General features: G+C 31.5%; 1 protein-coding gene across 2 annotated transcripts in view; it reads left to right on the top strand.

Annotated features, from left to right (window-relative positions):
- The window catches only part of LOC117120242 (transcriptional coactivator YAP1-like), a 37368-nt gene that overhangs the window by 10633 nt on the left and 11161 nt on the right, over positions 1-15574 (top strand). For both annotated transcript variants that reach the window (XM_033265258.1, XM_033265257.1), the window contains exons 2-3: positions 8599-8843; positions 9351-9514. In XM_033265258.1, coding sequence (XP_033121149.1) covers positions 8599-8843; positions 9351-9514 — 409 coding nt within the window. The remainder of the gene's footprint in view (positions 1-8598; positions 8844-9350; positions 9515-15574) is intronic.

Here is a 15574-nt window from a genome sequence, read left to right as displayed (position 1 = left end):
CGTTCTTTTTCATTGGGACCTTCGTCCCTTCAAGGCTAGGCCTATACCATCCTAGCTACTCTAGGCCTAGAGTAGGATAAGGCTAGCGCGACATGCGGACGTTGGTACGTGTTGGTTGGTTTACAAACGTCGCCTAAAGTAATTTATTTTACCCGGCAGAACGAAGGAAACTCCGGTTTTCAGTCATCTTAGGCCCTTGTTTTTTGACTAACAATGACCTTTCAGAGGTGAAATTGCTGTCAAGAATATGAATTGGCTGCTTTGCAGCAAAAATCAGTTTTAATACAGAATTTTATTATTGGGGCCATTTTTACCTACCTGTCATTTGGGGCCATTTTTACCGGGGCCATTTTTTCTGGGCCATATTTTCCGGGGCCATTCTTACCGTACACCAGCTAGACCATCCATTCCTGGATATGTTAATACATGTAGGTACTGTAGTCATACTGTAAATAGGCTGAAATATCTGAGCAGATGACCATACTAATGCCAAAATAGCTAGGATCACCATTCTAAATACATGATAAAAGTAGCTACTAGTATCATCCTAGATATGCTAAATAGTGTGGCTAGTTGGACTATCCAAGACAAGGTAGACCATTTTAAAATACTATATAACTGAGAGGACCATCTTACTTCTTAGACTGAATAGCTAGGTAGGGCTAGCATCATATACCATATGCTAAAATATTTATGTGGAGTCATTCTACTATTAGAATATTGGACCATTCTGCTGCAAATGTGCTAAATAGAAATTAGTGGACCATTCTAAATGTGGTTGAAAATAGCTAGCTGAACCCCATGGCGCAATAAACTTGGCTGGTGAACCATCCTAAATGTGGCTAAAAATAGAGTGTCACTAGTGCTAGGAATAGTGAAACAATGATATATATTCTACTGATAATAATTAATTATATAATATAATGATTTTTAGTGAAGTGCAATAATAGTTTAATGTTTGATCAAATGATAGTTCATATCTTATAATGTTAGTGTTACCATGCTTTAATAATTGGCGTTTAGTGGACCATAACTAAATTGGAATTCTGCCATCATCACACCTTGTAGTTTATTTACCATAAAATATCATTGGCACCTGTAGTATATTAGTCATTTCCAGAAATAGTATTTTTCTGATCACATGCAAGCTAATACTCAGGTTTAAGAAGAGATAACTAATTTAAGGGAAGATAATAGCTAGATGAACAATGTAATATGGAGAAAAGGGTTTGTGAACAATATATCTGATACATTAATATTACTCATTCATTAGCATTTAAAGTTATCAGATTTTTTATCTGTTAAAAAGAAGAGATAAGTGATACATGGGATGGGAGATAATAGCTAGATAAACAATAGAGTATGAAAAATAAGGGTTTGTATCTCATTGGCATTTATCCTTATCAGATTTTTTTTATCTATTAAACTTAACAGTGTTTAATTATTAGACTTTGTAATATGTTAAAATTTCAGGTGTTATCTGATTGAACATACTTTTTTGACAGTTTGACAATTCTCTAATTTGAGTGAATTGAGTATAATATTTAGTGAATCTTATTGGAATGTCTGGTTTTATAAACAACGGAGAAGGGGGGAGGAGAATCGTGAACGATATATCTGAAAGCACTCATCTCATTGGCATTTAAACTTAACAGATATTTTAATTTTAAACTTACAGTATGTAATTAGACTTCGTAAAATGTTATAATTTTAGGTATCATCATCTGATGAAACATACAGTTTGAGGAATTGATTATAGTAAATATTTAGTTTATCTCATTGGAATGTTGGGTTTTATTCTATAAATAGTAGGTGACATGGAGAGGAAACCATGTTTTGTTAGTAAAATATATGTTCTCGGGACCTGGTATAATGTGACAGTAGGCTTATAGTCACATCTATGCACAAAATGTTTTAGAAATTTATGGAATGTTACTCACTATAGTATCCATTTATTTATAGCAGATGACAACAGTTTTTGTAACTTATACAATCCCATCCAAATCATAGGCACCTCACAACCCACACATGATCAATGCCCAACCCAGGCACAAAACAAGCAAACAAATATTACTATTATTATTATTATTTTTATTATTATTGTTCGTAATATTACTAGTATTATAAAAAGCATCAAGAGGTAGGTTTAAAATTCATAGAGCTACAGTATGCCTACACCAAAACTCTGGTACTGGTACTTAAGTAAATTATTAACATCATTAGTCACACTCCATAAATACTATGTGATTCGGATTGAACAATGTTGACCAAATGGCTTTGCCTTTGACAATTGTGCACTGCCAAAAATAAAAAAAATGGTAAAATCAAACTAAATGGAGGAAAAGAACAAAACAACCTAAAAGGTTTATGTGGATAATTAGTTGAAAAGAAATATATTCTACAGGAAAATGTTAAAATTAGGAAACCAGGATAAATGTTTATGATGAAACCAGCATAAATGGTTGAAGAGGTAAAACCAGCATAACTGGTTAAAAAGCAAATAATATACCAGAAAAAGTGGTTGATAAAACACAGATAGGTAGTTTAACAACAGAAAAAGAGAAGGATTACACAACAGAAAACAAAGACAGTAACAAGGTCAGAAATGAAGATTCAAGCAATTACCTATCAGCCCATAGGAATGCATGTTTTGCAACTTTCTATTTCCTTTCTAAAGGGTTTGTTTATTTTCTCATACCTAGCAAAAAGTTTAGCTATTCATTGAGTTTTATTTTCAAACTTAAGGTAATTTAGTTTCATTTCTCTTACACATTCTTTCTTTTTATGTTCACACCAAGAGGTTAGTGCAAGTTATGCCTTGTGACATCTTACTTTTGAATCACCATGGTAACTAGTAAATACTATATGGTTTAATGTAGTAATTTACTACTATACTATACCACATATTCATTTTATCTACGGTACATTGAACCTTGTTCTTGATCAACCACATCCTCATTGCTCCTGTAAATGAAAGATTTATTAGAGAAGTGTGTGTGTTTTATTTTAAGAACTCATACTATATTTGGTAAGGTTTTAGGATATTATTAGTGAGAGCTGAAATAAAAATGATATCACAGTAGAATATTGAATTCAAGATGAAACGATTTTTACATAAAGTTTTGTAATTAAATTCACCACTAAGTCTGAGAAACTATACAGTAACATATCCCGATTATGTACCACTCCGTCCGAACAGGGTTTCCGTAAACTGAAGACTTAAACACATGTTAAAGTGTTTTTGTAGTTAAAAAATTCGTTCGTAATGACGTCATCGCCGCAAATTTGATTCGTAAAATCGAGAGTTCGCAAATGGGAGGTTCGTAATTGGGAGATGTTACTGTATTTAGTTTAGTTAGAAAAGAAAATATAGAGCCAGAAAAAACATGTCTACAGACAGCATTCCTAAAACAAGGAAACTATTATTCACAAGACGTTTTCAAAATTTGGATAAAAACACCATTCCAAAAGCTCATACCAGTACCCTTACATGCACTTTGCACTAGTTGATTGATTGATGGTGATGGAGTGAGTGGGGTACTATGGTATGGAAAGTTTTGGTACAGCAATTTATTTTGTGATATACCCATGTGCGAAGTCTATTTTGATTATCATAAACCATTTACTAGGTAAGAGTTGATGTTGACAAGTTTTTTTGCAGTGTACCAAAACCACCGTGGGTGAGCGTCATCAGAATGAGAGCACAGAAGGAGGTCAAACACAGGTCATGGTGGTATTAGTCAGAAGTAACAAATAATGTGAAAGGTATGGAGGGCCTCATCCCTGTAGCAGATATCTTGTTGCCGTTTCTATGGCAATGAAACCACAAAATTGCACTTCTTAGAACCAGGAAGTAGGTTGCAGAATTGTTCATTCTGTGGTGTTAATCAGAATTATAGGATATAAATTCAAAAAAATATATAAATCATTTTAAAATACACATTTTCTTTATGTAAATTACAGGCTTTTCAGAAGTTATTGTCAGTTATTAATTGTGCTTATATAGCACATGTACCACTACTACAGCCTCTATGCACTTTTCATAAAATTATAGAGAAATGAAGGTGAAAATGAGAGCAATAAAAGGTATTCAAAAGATCTGAAGCCATGTTGAATTGAATGTTTTAAATATGAATACAAAATTATTTTATAGAATTGTTTATGTTGTAATATTGATATTTAAACACGAGGGTGTTTAAAGGTTCATTAATTATTTCTTAATATTTATTTATGAAAATTTGGTATACAATGGCTACCTGGGAAGGCCAGATAGCCACATAGTCGTCATGACTAGTGTCTAATAATTACCTTCCATCTTAACTGAACGTATTCTGTAGACATATAGTACAACGAATAAAGACAGTAAAAGATTTAACTTTTAAAGTATTCAATTAAATTTTGTTTAATTCTTGTAAATTTTCTTTTATATTATAGCATTTTCTACAGTATGTACCATACAATGAAAAAAGATATGTATGAAAGCACTTTATTTAGATTATTTTACTGCTGTGACTTTCACTACTCTTTCAGAATAAACTGGTCGTACCATAGAATAAGTTAATAAGTGTCACCCCCATTAACCCAATGTTGCCATTGTAGTTAAGAGAATCTCTTCAGTTTTCCCTCACCACTATTGGCATTTTAATCTCTTCCCAGCCTACCAAAAGGAATTAAGTTAATAGCCTAGCCAGCCATGAGGATTAATGTAACACCAGATATGAAGGTCTTTCAAGCAAGAAGTCATGTAGTGAAACATTGGCTGAACCCTGGCTTTGTTTTAGCTAGGCCCACACACCTGTCAATAGGCCTAAAATATTACCCTGTTCTAGTCCCGTCATTATTCTCCATAAAATTAATATTGTCAGTTTGTTACATTCTTCAAGTCAAATTTATATGATTGAGACAAATACAGTAATTTGTCTCAAATCCAATAGTTTAAAATCTCAATTTAGGATTAATTCATTTCCTCTTAAGTTACAAACTGTCTTTAGTGGTCAAATCTGGGACAACCCAAACTGTAGTTATTGTAATAAGTTGTATTTAAAAGTACTTTTCCTAATCTATTCTACCAGATTCAGTTCTGTCAGAGCTGAATCTAGGTAGAAAAAGATTTACTTTAGGGGTACTCAAACCTGGAATGCAGGATGAGGGTAATCCTTTTTTCGTCATTCTTCTGTTTTAATGTGTTTTTTTAAATAAATATTTTGTGCTGTTATTCATGTGTTTTTAAGTGTTGTATGCATAATAGCCTCTCTGATAGACTATAACATTTTACTCAAGGGGAAATTCCCATTATAAAGAACAAATAAATAAAAAAAACCATAAGAAATATGTAAATTTGATATAGATTATAATGATTAATTGAATGAAAAATATCTATTAATAATAATAATAATAATAATAATAATAATAATAATAATAATAATAATAATAATATCTATTATATAAATAATTCATAAATATGAAAAATCATATTACAAAATTATATTATAAATCTATTCTACACCTATTCATAGGTAAACAATTGTGTGTTTTGTATGGTTTTGTAATACTCAAATAGGTCACTGTATGGTTTCCTTCTGATTAGCAATACAATAAGCACTTTCAATGCTCAATTGTGTAGTTTGTTGAATACATCTTTATCTTGTATTGTTGATTGTAGAAGAGGTGTTTCAAGACTTCCTACAGTATTGTTTGTGGATTAAAATCACAAACCACATCCATTAATCACATGTAAAGTACTCTGTTAACATAATTATTAATCTTTATATAAATATATTATTAATACTTGTAAATTTGGGAGCCATCATGAGGAGTTAATTAGCACTTTACAATATGTTTTATAGTGATGAAGTATATGCATTTAGTAAAAATATCTATCAGAAAATAAAATAATATATTAACGTTAATGGTGATGATAACAACAATACACTATAGTATTGAAACCTTTTTTCTCATTCTTCTAAAATTCAAATGAAAGTCCATTCTACTAGGAAAAAGCATGCAAATAATAATATATACTAAAAATATAATTCATTTTGTCTAAATATATTCATCTAGATAAAATCTAGTCCCAGTGAGTGACTTGTCCCTTACTGGTAGAATTATTACTTAGGAGACGGGAGTTATTATTGCTTAGGAGATGGGAGTTATTAGGTTTGAACTTACAGTAAGGAGCCTGGGATTAGAATAAGTAATAGAAAGCACCTTACTGCAAGCCTGTGTCTTCTTTCATTAAGATAATTCAATTTTGTTAATATGTTACAGCTGGCTCAGGCTTGTAACCATTTAAAAGAAAGTGGACATCATCATACCATCTAACCTCCCACTCTGTAAGACAACGTATTAAGCCACACATCTTAACTAAACCAAACCGTTTAAAAAAATAAAAACTTTAAATTACCATTATCCTTTTTTACTGTATAAAGGAATGTACATTCTACCTCCTACACTCAGATCAGAGCCTGATGTAAACACTCAAAGAGGGGATTGTGAATCTCCAGAAATTAGTAATTAAGGACCACTTCAAAAATCATCTGTGTCACGCACTACAACCTTTGCGTGATAACTAAATTGTTGACTAAATTGTAATATCTAGCAGTTAAGAATATATTAGAGGGACACAATCTTGTGTGATGTAATACCTAAGCTCTAGAAATTTAAATGTAACATCAAGTATCTCAACTAAAATCGAACACCTAAATCTAAATTGTAGATCTAAAATATGAAATATAATTGTAAGTTACAAAAAAGTGTAGAGTAGGTTTTTAAAGCCTGCACCCTTGTACTTTTTATGTGTCATTGGCCTTCAAATAGACAAAAACCATAATTCTATTTAAAAGGTTTATTTGTAGATATGATAATCATGAGTTCGAGAAAAATGAATGGCATATGCAGTCTTCATCAGCTGTAGTTAAAGCATTTTGTGGTCTTTTCTATTGTTTCTTTTCTTTAACTATTGTCAAACCACTACAATGTTAAGATTATTGTTACCATCTTATTCTTTGTTGATTAACCTTGAAAAAAAAGGGTTTTTTTTTAAATGACTACCACAGAATGAAAAAGTGAAATGCTTCAGAATACGATAGTTTTGATGATTTGAATTGTGTACATTAATATTTTATTAGTTAGTTTTGATGTTTCCATATTAAATTTTGGCTTTTAGTTTGTTGGTTAGAATTGTTTTAGTAAAACCTGTGTCACGGAGACAGCTTGCAAAATAATTTTTAGCTGGAGCATTAAATATACATTTCACTTGGTACAGATCGTGGCTGAAGAACTGCCCCTTTAATAAGGATACCCTTGTAATGTGTACTAAAGGTGTTCTAATGCAATTGCAAATATTGTGCATAAATCCTAGCCAATTACTAAATGTTCTATACTATTTCAGTATTTTAATAGAAGACATTTAAAAATGGGAAGAAGTGTCTTTGATAATATATTTTAGTATTCAAAATCATTTTAATGGTTGGGAGGGGATGGGGGGAGAGGGTGTTCAAATACTTACAAAACCAGGATGTTCCTATTAGTAACAGATTTTTCCCGATTTTACTGGGTAGTGTTTAGCTTCATATACTTGTTTATGCACCCTGTGTGTTTTAATTTCCTTGTTGACAGTAAAAAAAAATGTAGTGTTCAAAGGTATTGGAAATTTTTACATAGTTTGTCATTGTGAGTCATTTTAAGACATCTGGAAAGTTAAAAATATTCAATTTAATAAATTCCTTGTTTGAAACTTCAAATCTAATTGTAAAGTTCTTCCATTTCTGTAGTGCATATATACTACAGTATAATGTCTGTATTGTGCTCTTTTATGCAGTGTCATTGCAAAAAGACAAACAAAAAAACAACATAACACATGAACAAGAAAGATTGAATTGTGAAAAGAGATACTGTAGCTATAAATGTAAGGAATTTGAATTTTGTTGATTTTGGTAATTTTGATTAAGAATAACATATCTAGGATCCATGAAAAAAATGGTTTTATGTGTCTGTAATGGCAATTGCCATGTTCTAATTTTCAATTTCGAGCTGGTTGCTCATTTACGAGAACCATGCAAAGTGTAATCAATTTTCAATAATGATCTGTCCAGACTATTAAATTTTCTTTGACAAAAAAAAAACAAACTATTATATGTCCATATATAGTCATGATGTGCCTATATATGGTCATGATGTGATGTCATCATGACCATATTTAGGCCTGTCACATGTTTTTGTCAATTAAAATTTGATAGTCTGGCAGGGTTTAAGCCATTGATCAAAAAAAAAATTGTTTTCAATCATTTACAGATGTTTTGATTTGAAAATTTTAAAATTTGCTGGGTAGTAATGCAAAAAATAATGGTAGTAATGTATTTAAATCTCCTATAACTGATAAGAATTATTTTGCTTGTTCTAATTTTCTGTTTAAGTCTTAATTTTCCAGCATGTATAACTTAAAATTTAGGTATACGTCTATCCCATTATTGGAAAAATTCAAAAAATTCAACGTTAGGCCCAATAAAAAAAAAAAGAAGTTGTTTTATCACCCTCGCCCGCATGTCTTCTATAGTATATGTTGCTAATTTCTGTGCCTCGTTCTGTTTTTTTTCACAGTCATAACACACACACAACTACCTGGGAAGACCCACGTAAGAAGATGTTGACTAGTCAACTGAAAGCCAGTCAACATGAACATATGATCTTACAACAAAATGGTAACAGCATCCTTCCACAGAACGGCCCGATGCCGGAACTTGGAAGTCTGCCTGAAGGCTGGGAACAGGCTTGCTCTAATGATGGCGAGATTTACTTTATTAATCATCTTACAAGAACAACCAGTTGGCTAGATCCAAGAGTCTGTGAGTGAAATAACTATCACTATTTATATATTATTTTAATTATATATATTTATCTGTATATTTTTGTGTCCATAATAGTTTACATATAAGAGAAAGGATGGTATATATCCCTCAGTTCCTCAGGTATAATCCCACCTCTGGTATAAGTCCACCTCTTTCATTATGCTCAATTTTAGGTACCAGCCTATAAGTCCACCCCCAAAAATTGGCCCACTTTTGTTCAGAAGAACTATGGCACATTTATTTAAAATATACCTGTATACCACTGAGGGAGGTCTAGTGTCCGAAAGTACTGGTTCTATTTCTGGCTGTTTGCTTGCATTTACATTTTAGCTTTTGCTTATCAAATTTGTGCCTCTACTGAGATCCAGCCATTTTTGTTACAGCATTATTAGTTTTCTAGTCTGTCTTTCAGTTTAATGCAAAAAAAAAAAAAATTGACAATAGGCTTTTTTATTTAATTGTATACAAGCTTAAGTTATGATCTGACCATCCAAATCTTTTCAGTAAAAGCGCTCCAACAGTCACAGTCGACACATGCCCCCACGGCTCAACCAGCTCAACAAATGGGTCAGTTGACCCCTCAACAACGACAGCAAAAAGTAAGGCTACAGCGATTGCAACTGGAGAGGGAGAGGTTACGAAAACGTACACAACAGATTCTGCAACAGGTAATTGCGTTACTGTCTGCTCCCTACGAATATAATCATCATCACTACATTCATTCTATCATTACGTTGTCTTGAGTGACATCACCATGTTCTCTCACACAAGATCATATTGTCTCATGTACCAGGTCGTCACATGCTTTACTTGCTATTTCCTACAATCATCATCACTATTAAAATTAATTCACATAATAATGCAGAAAATGGCTACATGTACACGCGGCAGGTAGAAAACGGCGCCGCGAGCACCCCTACTAGGGATGGATACGTGCGCCTAACAAAATGACATTATTATTATTATTATTATTATTATTATTATTATTATTATTATTATTATTATTATTATTATTATTATTATTATTATTATACATTCTATCATGTTGCCTCGCATTCATTTTCTTGTCTTATACATTACAACATGAAAACTGTCTCACAAGGCATTATGGTATCTCATGTTTCATTTTAGTATTATTATTATTTACTTATTTATGTTTTCTCATATGACATCACTGTTTTGTCTCACATTGTCTCACTTTAAGGACCTGTAAAGTTTTGCTGTCTCCTGTCATTACCAGTTATCTCACATAATCTTATGCCGTAAATGGCATGACATGCCTCAAATGACAAATCACCTTACATGACATCACCATGTTGTCTCACATGATATCATCATGTTCTCTTACATGACATCATCATGTTGTCTCATATGACGACATGAAGAGATCTCAATTTAAAGGTCGATCTTTGGATCTTTTTAAAGCTCTTGGACCCTCTCACGTTATTCAGTGGTCGATTGACGCCACTCAATTTGTATACTTGTTCACTGCTTCACTGATTGTTTTTTAAACAAGATTTTTACAGTAGAAAGTAGAACAGGCTGATAATGTTACCATTTTATGTTTTTATTCTAGATGTTTAAAATTTAAACCTTCAGATAAAAGTTGCATACTGAACAAAACCATTTTGGCATGATGTATTACAGAGAAAATCTACAGTATAAAATGATCTTACATAACATGTCGTCTTTCAGCACAAACACATTGTCTTGTTTGATATGTTATCTGACATTACATGCTATCCTGTATGACATGACATCATTTTGTCTCACTATAGCATTATGATGTCATAATTATATGAGATCGTGCTTTCTCATATGACATAATTGTTTCATATGATGTCATCAGTCACTCTCACATAACATTATTGCTACATTCAAATTCAATACATGATCATGTTCATATTTTTTTTACACAGTTTTGTAGATTCTATCCTGCATCTTATAATATTGAAATAAGCCAAACCTTTCCCACAATTATTTTGCTAGCCTAGAGTATTTTCAAATGATAATTAATTCCTCCATTGTTTATTCAAGAGAAACTGATTTCATTTTAAACAGTTTCATTAGAATTTGGGCATCTCGGTAACTTGATTCCCCTTTTTGTCACTTAATAATCGGTCGTTAAAAGTTCAAGTTCTTGGGTCGGAGAAAATTCGAGGCATATTGTAGGCCTAGCCATCGACCCAGCAGGAGCCGTGGCAAGTCCGTCGGAGGCTGTTTTGATAGGCTAACTACCTGGCTAGGTCCTACTGCGCACTTCAACTAGGGCTAGCTTGTTTGTTATCATATACCATCTAGGTCAAGATATTCTCTATGCCTAAATAGCTGGGGTCCTTCTCAAAAAGTAAGCAAAAGGAAGAGTTAGTGTTTTACAATAAACCTATGGTCTTGATAAAATCTAGATAGATTGAATAAAAAATAGGTGTATACTATTACGTATTATATTGTACTACAAAGGTAAATGGAACTCATTGATTGCATTGAAAGGCACAGTTTAAAGTGGCAGTGCAATGCGTTCACATCATCATTTTTTCGTATCCCGGGGAAACCCCCGGATTTATCTTTTATGGCTGTTAAAATATAAATATCCTAAGCTTCGAATTCTGTGTTTGGCTGGAGTTTCATCCCCAGATGACTCCTGTTAGGTGGTACTGCCAACCTTTGTAAATTGTAACTGCCTCTTTAAATTGATATTATATTGATGTTAACCACAAGTGGATGAGATCTCAATTAAAGTTCTTTGGATCTTTTTAAAGCGCTTCACCCTCTCATGTTCTTCTGTGGTATATTGACGCCATTCAGTCTGTGTAGTGTTCACTGCTTCGCTGCTTGTTTTTAAACATGACTTAAAATGGAAAGTAGAACAGGCTATTACGATTACCACTTGATGTTTTTATTCTGGATTTTTTTTGCCATGTAGAACTGGAAATGAAATATTGCAATTTAAAAATTCAGCATGATTGACTGTACTAGAACGGAAAGCTACAGTAAAAAAATCGCAAAAATGGAAAACCCAATTTTTGTCAAAGGACGTGGGGACTACCAGATCCAAATTGTTCTATTTAAAATACTACAGGCAAAATATTAAAATGATAGAAACAGGTTACAACAATTTAATAGTTTTTCTGATGTATGAAACAAAGTAGTTCTTGAATTTATACTTGAAGTTGATGAAGACAAACTATTTAGAAAAAATATATGTAAGGAGCTTACATTACAGGAGTACACCAAATATTTTAATAATTTTAAAGGTTAGAGAAAATTATTATTGGTTTGTGAATGCTTAAGAGAAAAGGACAAAGGACTGGAGTAAGTAAAAAAAAGTTATTGGTAAAAAATTGTTTAAATATTAGTTGCAAATAAGATGTGAAATTGGAAGTTTCTAGATAATTTTTTAATGATATATAAAAATGAAAATATTGCAAGTTATATTTCAATAAAGAAGATTAAATATAATAACTTATAAAATAGTAACTTGTAATATATTCAAGATTTAAAATTCAAAATTTCTTGTCCTTAAAAAGAGATGTCAGATTGGAGATCTACATTTGAATAATACATTTTGATAAGACATAGATTAAAACATTCTCTGCATATAGTTAGAATATCGACAAACTTGGAATTATTAATTAATAATTATGTTTACCCTCATAATTTTGTTACAATATGAATTATTGATTAAATAAAATGATTATTTCACATCAAACATTGAGACTTGTACTAGCCAATTAGATAAAAGCAGGGACTGCGATGCTCTATTTAACAAAGTCTACATAAGTCTTATAGGTAGAGGCAGTTGTCCCTAAGTCTACAGGGCTTAGAACGAGTGGAGCTGTCTGTATTTGTGCTGAGGACAAATCCTGGAATAGATCCCTAGGATTTGGACGGCAAGGATCTTAACCTAATTAATTAGTATAGATGGTATTATTGTATTACTGTGTATTTATGTAAGAATATAAAAAACAATCATAAATAAAAAATAAATAAACAATGAGAAATAAGAAATTATAAAAGTGTACCATAGAATCGGTGTTCCTTATAACCATTTTAGATGGATGTATAATTTACAATGTTTATTTATGAAAAAATATAAAAAAATAATCATATATATGTAAGTAAGTAAAATCAAAATAATAACAATCATAATCATACAATCGGAATCCCATACAAATTATGCAATATCTTAGGACAAAATATGTGCTTTAATCAGAATACTTGATTTTAAAGCATGAAGGGTCTCAAATTTTCTTCTCCCACTCACCAAGCCCAATAAAGATATTAAAGCATGAAGGATCCAATATGAACTTGTATTTATCTAGACAGTGTATGGATTGCCTTTGTTAGAAATATAATTAACAAACTGAGAAATAAGACAGTAACTTATAGTATCTTATAGATGGTATTGCAACAATTGCCAATTGGTAGACATCGTGTTAGGCCTTTTGAGTCAAGTTGCTTCTGTCGGTAAGTTGTAGGAAAAGGAGTTGGTAAGTGTATAGCAAAGGAAAGGCTTTATGCTCTCTGTTTATAACCCTTGTTTAACACGCAAACAGACCTCAATTGTTAACAAATAATAAGGACTTAATGAGTTTGCAATGAGTATAATCCAAATTATTTACTACTTCCTTATATGTCACTAGGACTTAGTTAACATGTAGGTCGCTGGCTGGTAGCTAGAATTTTTCATACTTGTATTATACAAACCTATCTTAAGTTTAGCCTACTATTTATAGACACTGATCTTGTGTTTTATTTCTTTAATGTATACTTATATAGTGCCTTTGGAATTTGCTCTCTTTTTCTGATTCATTTTATTGCTATAACAGTTTTTTCACCCTAATAAAAGTACAATAGTTAGTTTGTTTGCATTGTTCGGTTTTCCTTCCCTGTGTATATTTTTTACATCCTGTTTCATGATAATGTTTGCATTTGTAAGTAATTATTATAATTTAGTTTATTTTAAGTGAATATTATGGCTTTGATTTGTTAAATAAATATGTAAAACTTTAAATAATGATGATGATGATGATGATGACATAAAAAAATATTCAAGATTATTGTCTAATATTTATTCTTTTGGTTACTATATTTCAGAATTAAATTGTAAATTTGTGTATTACATAATTGAATTATAAATTTGTTTTTAATTATTCTTTATTATTTTGTTATTTTTGGGCCTTGTATTCCTTTTGTATTATTATTTTTAATAATTTCATTGTTATTGCCTTCGATTTTGCTTGGACAATATTAAAACACAATATAACATTAAACAAAGTAAACCTTATTTTATATGATCAATTAATGTAGCTTATTTATTTGATCTAAAAAGTTGTTTGTACTGTATTGTGAAATATTTTAGGACCTGCTTACCTTCTTCATTAGAATTTCTAATATGAATGAATAACAAATGAAGCAATTGTTTCATTTCTTGATCACAATCAACGCGAAATCAAGCGAGATTATTGTTCAAATTTCCGATTCTGTTAGTTTATGTATTACGTGATGTAGGCCTAATTGTGCTAATTAAAATATATAACAATGTATAATAGTTCATCGACAGTCTTCATATGATTAATTATTGTAGCTTATTGATTTAGTCTAAGAGATGAAATTTAAAAATACAGCGGTCGATACTCTGTTATTATTGTCATACTTACTACATGAAATTAGATTCTGAAATTTGTTCCTGAGTGAGAAATAAATTCTGTTTGCTTTAATGTACAGGAACATTAAACAGTTTGTTTTTCAGGTTTATTACAAAAGTAACTGTAATTCTTTGTAGTATTAGTAAGCGGCTATTGCGTGGATGTCAGGCTGGCCTAGTTATCCAAAGCCTATCAAATTTATATGAAATTACATTATTTTCTTCAATTTAACTGATAGTAAATGATGTTGGTTTTGAGTGTGTGGCTAATAGTTCCTATTTGTTCGGTATAACTTTAATATTATGTTTTTACTAGTTTGCCTGTTATAGAGGTAGCAGTGTTGTATATCTTCTGTTGGGTATTCACAACACCTGAGGGCCTCCGAAAAGAAAAGTTGTATTGTGTCGAGTTGACGCTAGGTGAGCAATTTAGAGCAAATGGTATAGAACACAAAGCTAAGCTCTCTCTGGCCTTGCCAGGTTTTTGTAACAATCAAGCGAACCGTGGCTTGATCAATTCGCTGCTATTGTTCATTAAATTATGCATAGGGTATTGTAGATTGAAATATAATAAAACACAATATAAAATAGAGTTGAATTCATTATACAGTTAAATAATGCACGCACACTTGCCCAGAAATGAGAGGTTTTTTGAGCACTGAAGTGTGCTCAATCGTTTGAGAATTGGTCACACACGATAGCTGGTTGATAACTTTAAGCACTACACAAAATACTTTTACAATAGGTGATTAAAAAAGAATAAGGTCAAAGGTTCGAAATCTAACATCCTAGCATTTCTCCCACAGTGGGAGCTGGTGCCTATGCCTAAGGGTTAGACTGCAAAGGAAATAGCTAATCTCGGAAAAGAAAAATTACAATGCATTTAACTGTAAATAGTAAGTGACTGTTAAGGAGCAATTCACATCTTAGAAATGTGTGACTTTTAGTGGTTTTTATTTGAGTGCTATGTATATTACTTGGAACTAGAAATTGCAAATTGCAAGTGAAGTGCTGCGAAGTACAACTGCATATAAATGTTCTTCGAACAAAATTATTTATGCGAGTCAAGTGAAAATGAATA

The sequence above is a fragment of the Anneissia japonica genome, unplaced genomic scaffold (assembly GCF_011630105.1).
Source record: "Anneissia japonica isolate Jap-2015-1 unplaced genomic scaffold, ASM1163010v1 scaffold288290_len239259_cov183, whole genome shotgun sequence".
Taxonomy (NCBI): domain Eukaryota; kingdom Metazoa; phylum Echinodermata; class Crinoidea; order Comatulida; family Comatulidae; genus Anneissia; species Anneissia japonica.
Note: the sequence above shows the minus strand (reverse complement) of the source record. Positions and strands in the feature narration are given on the sequence as shown.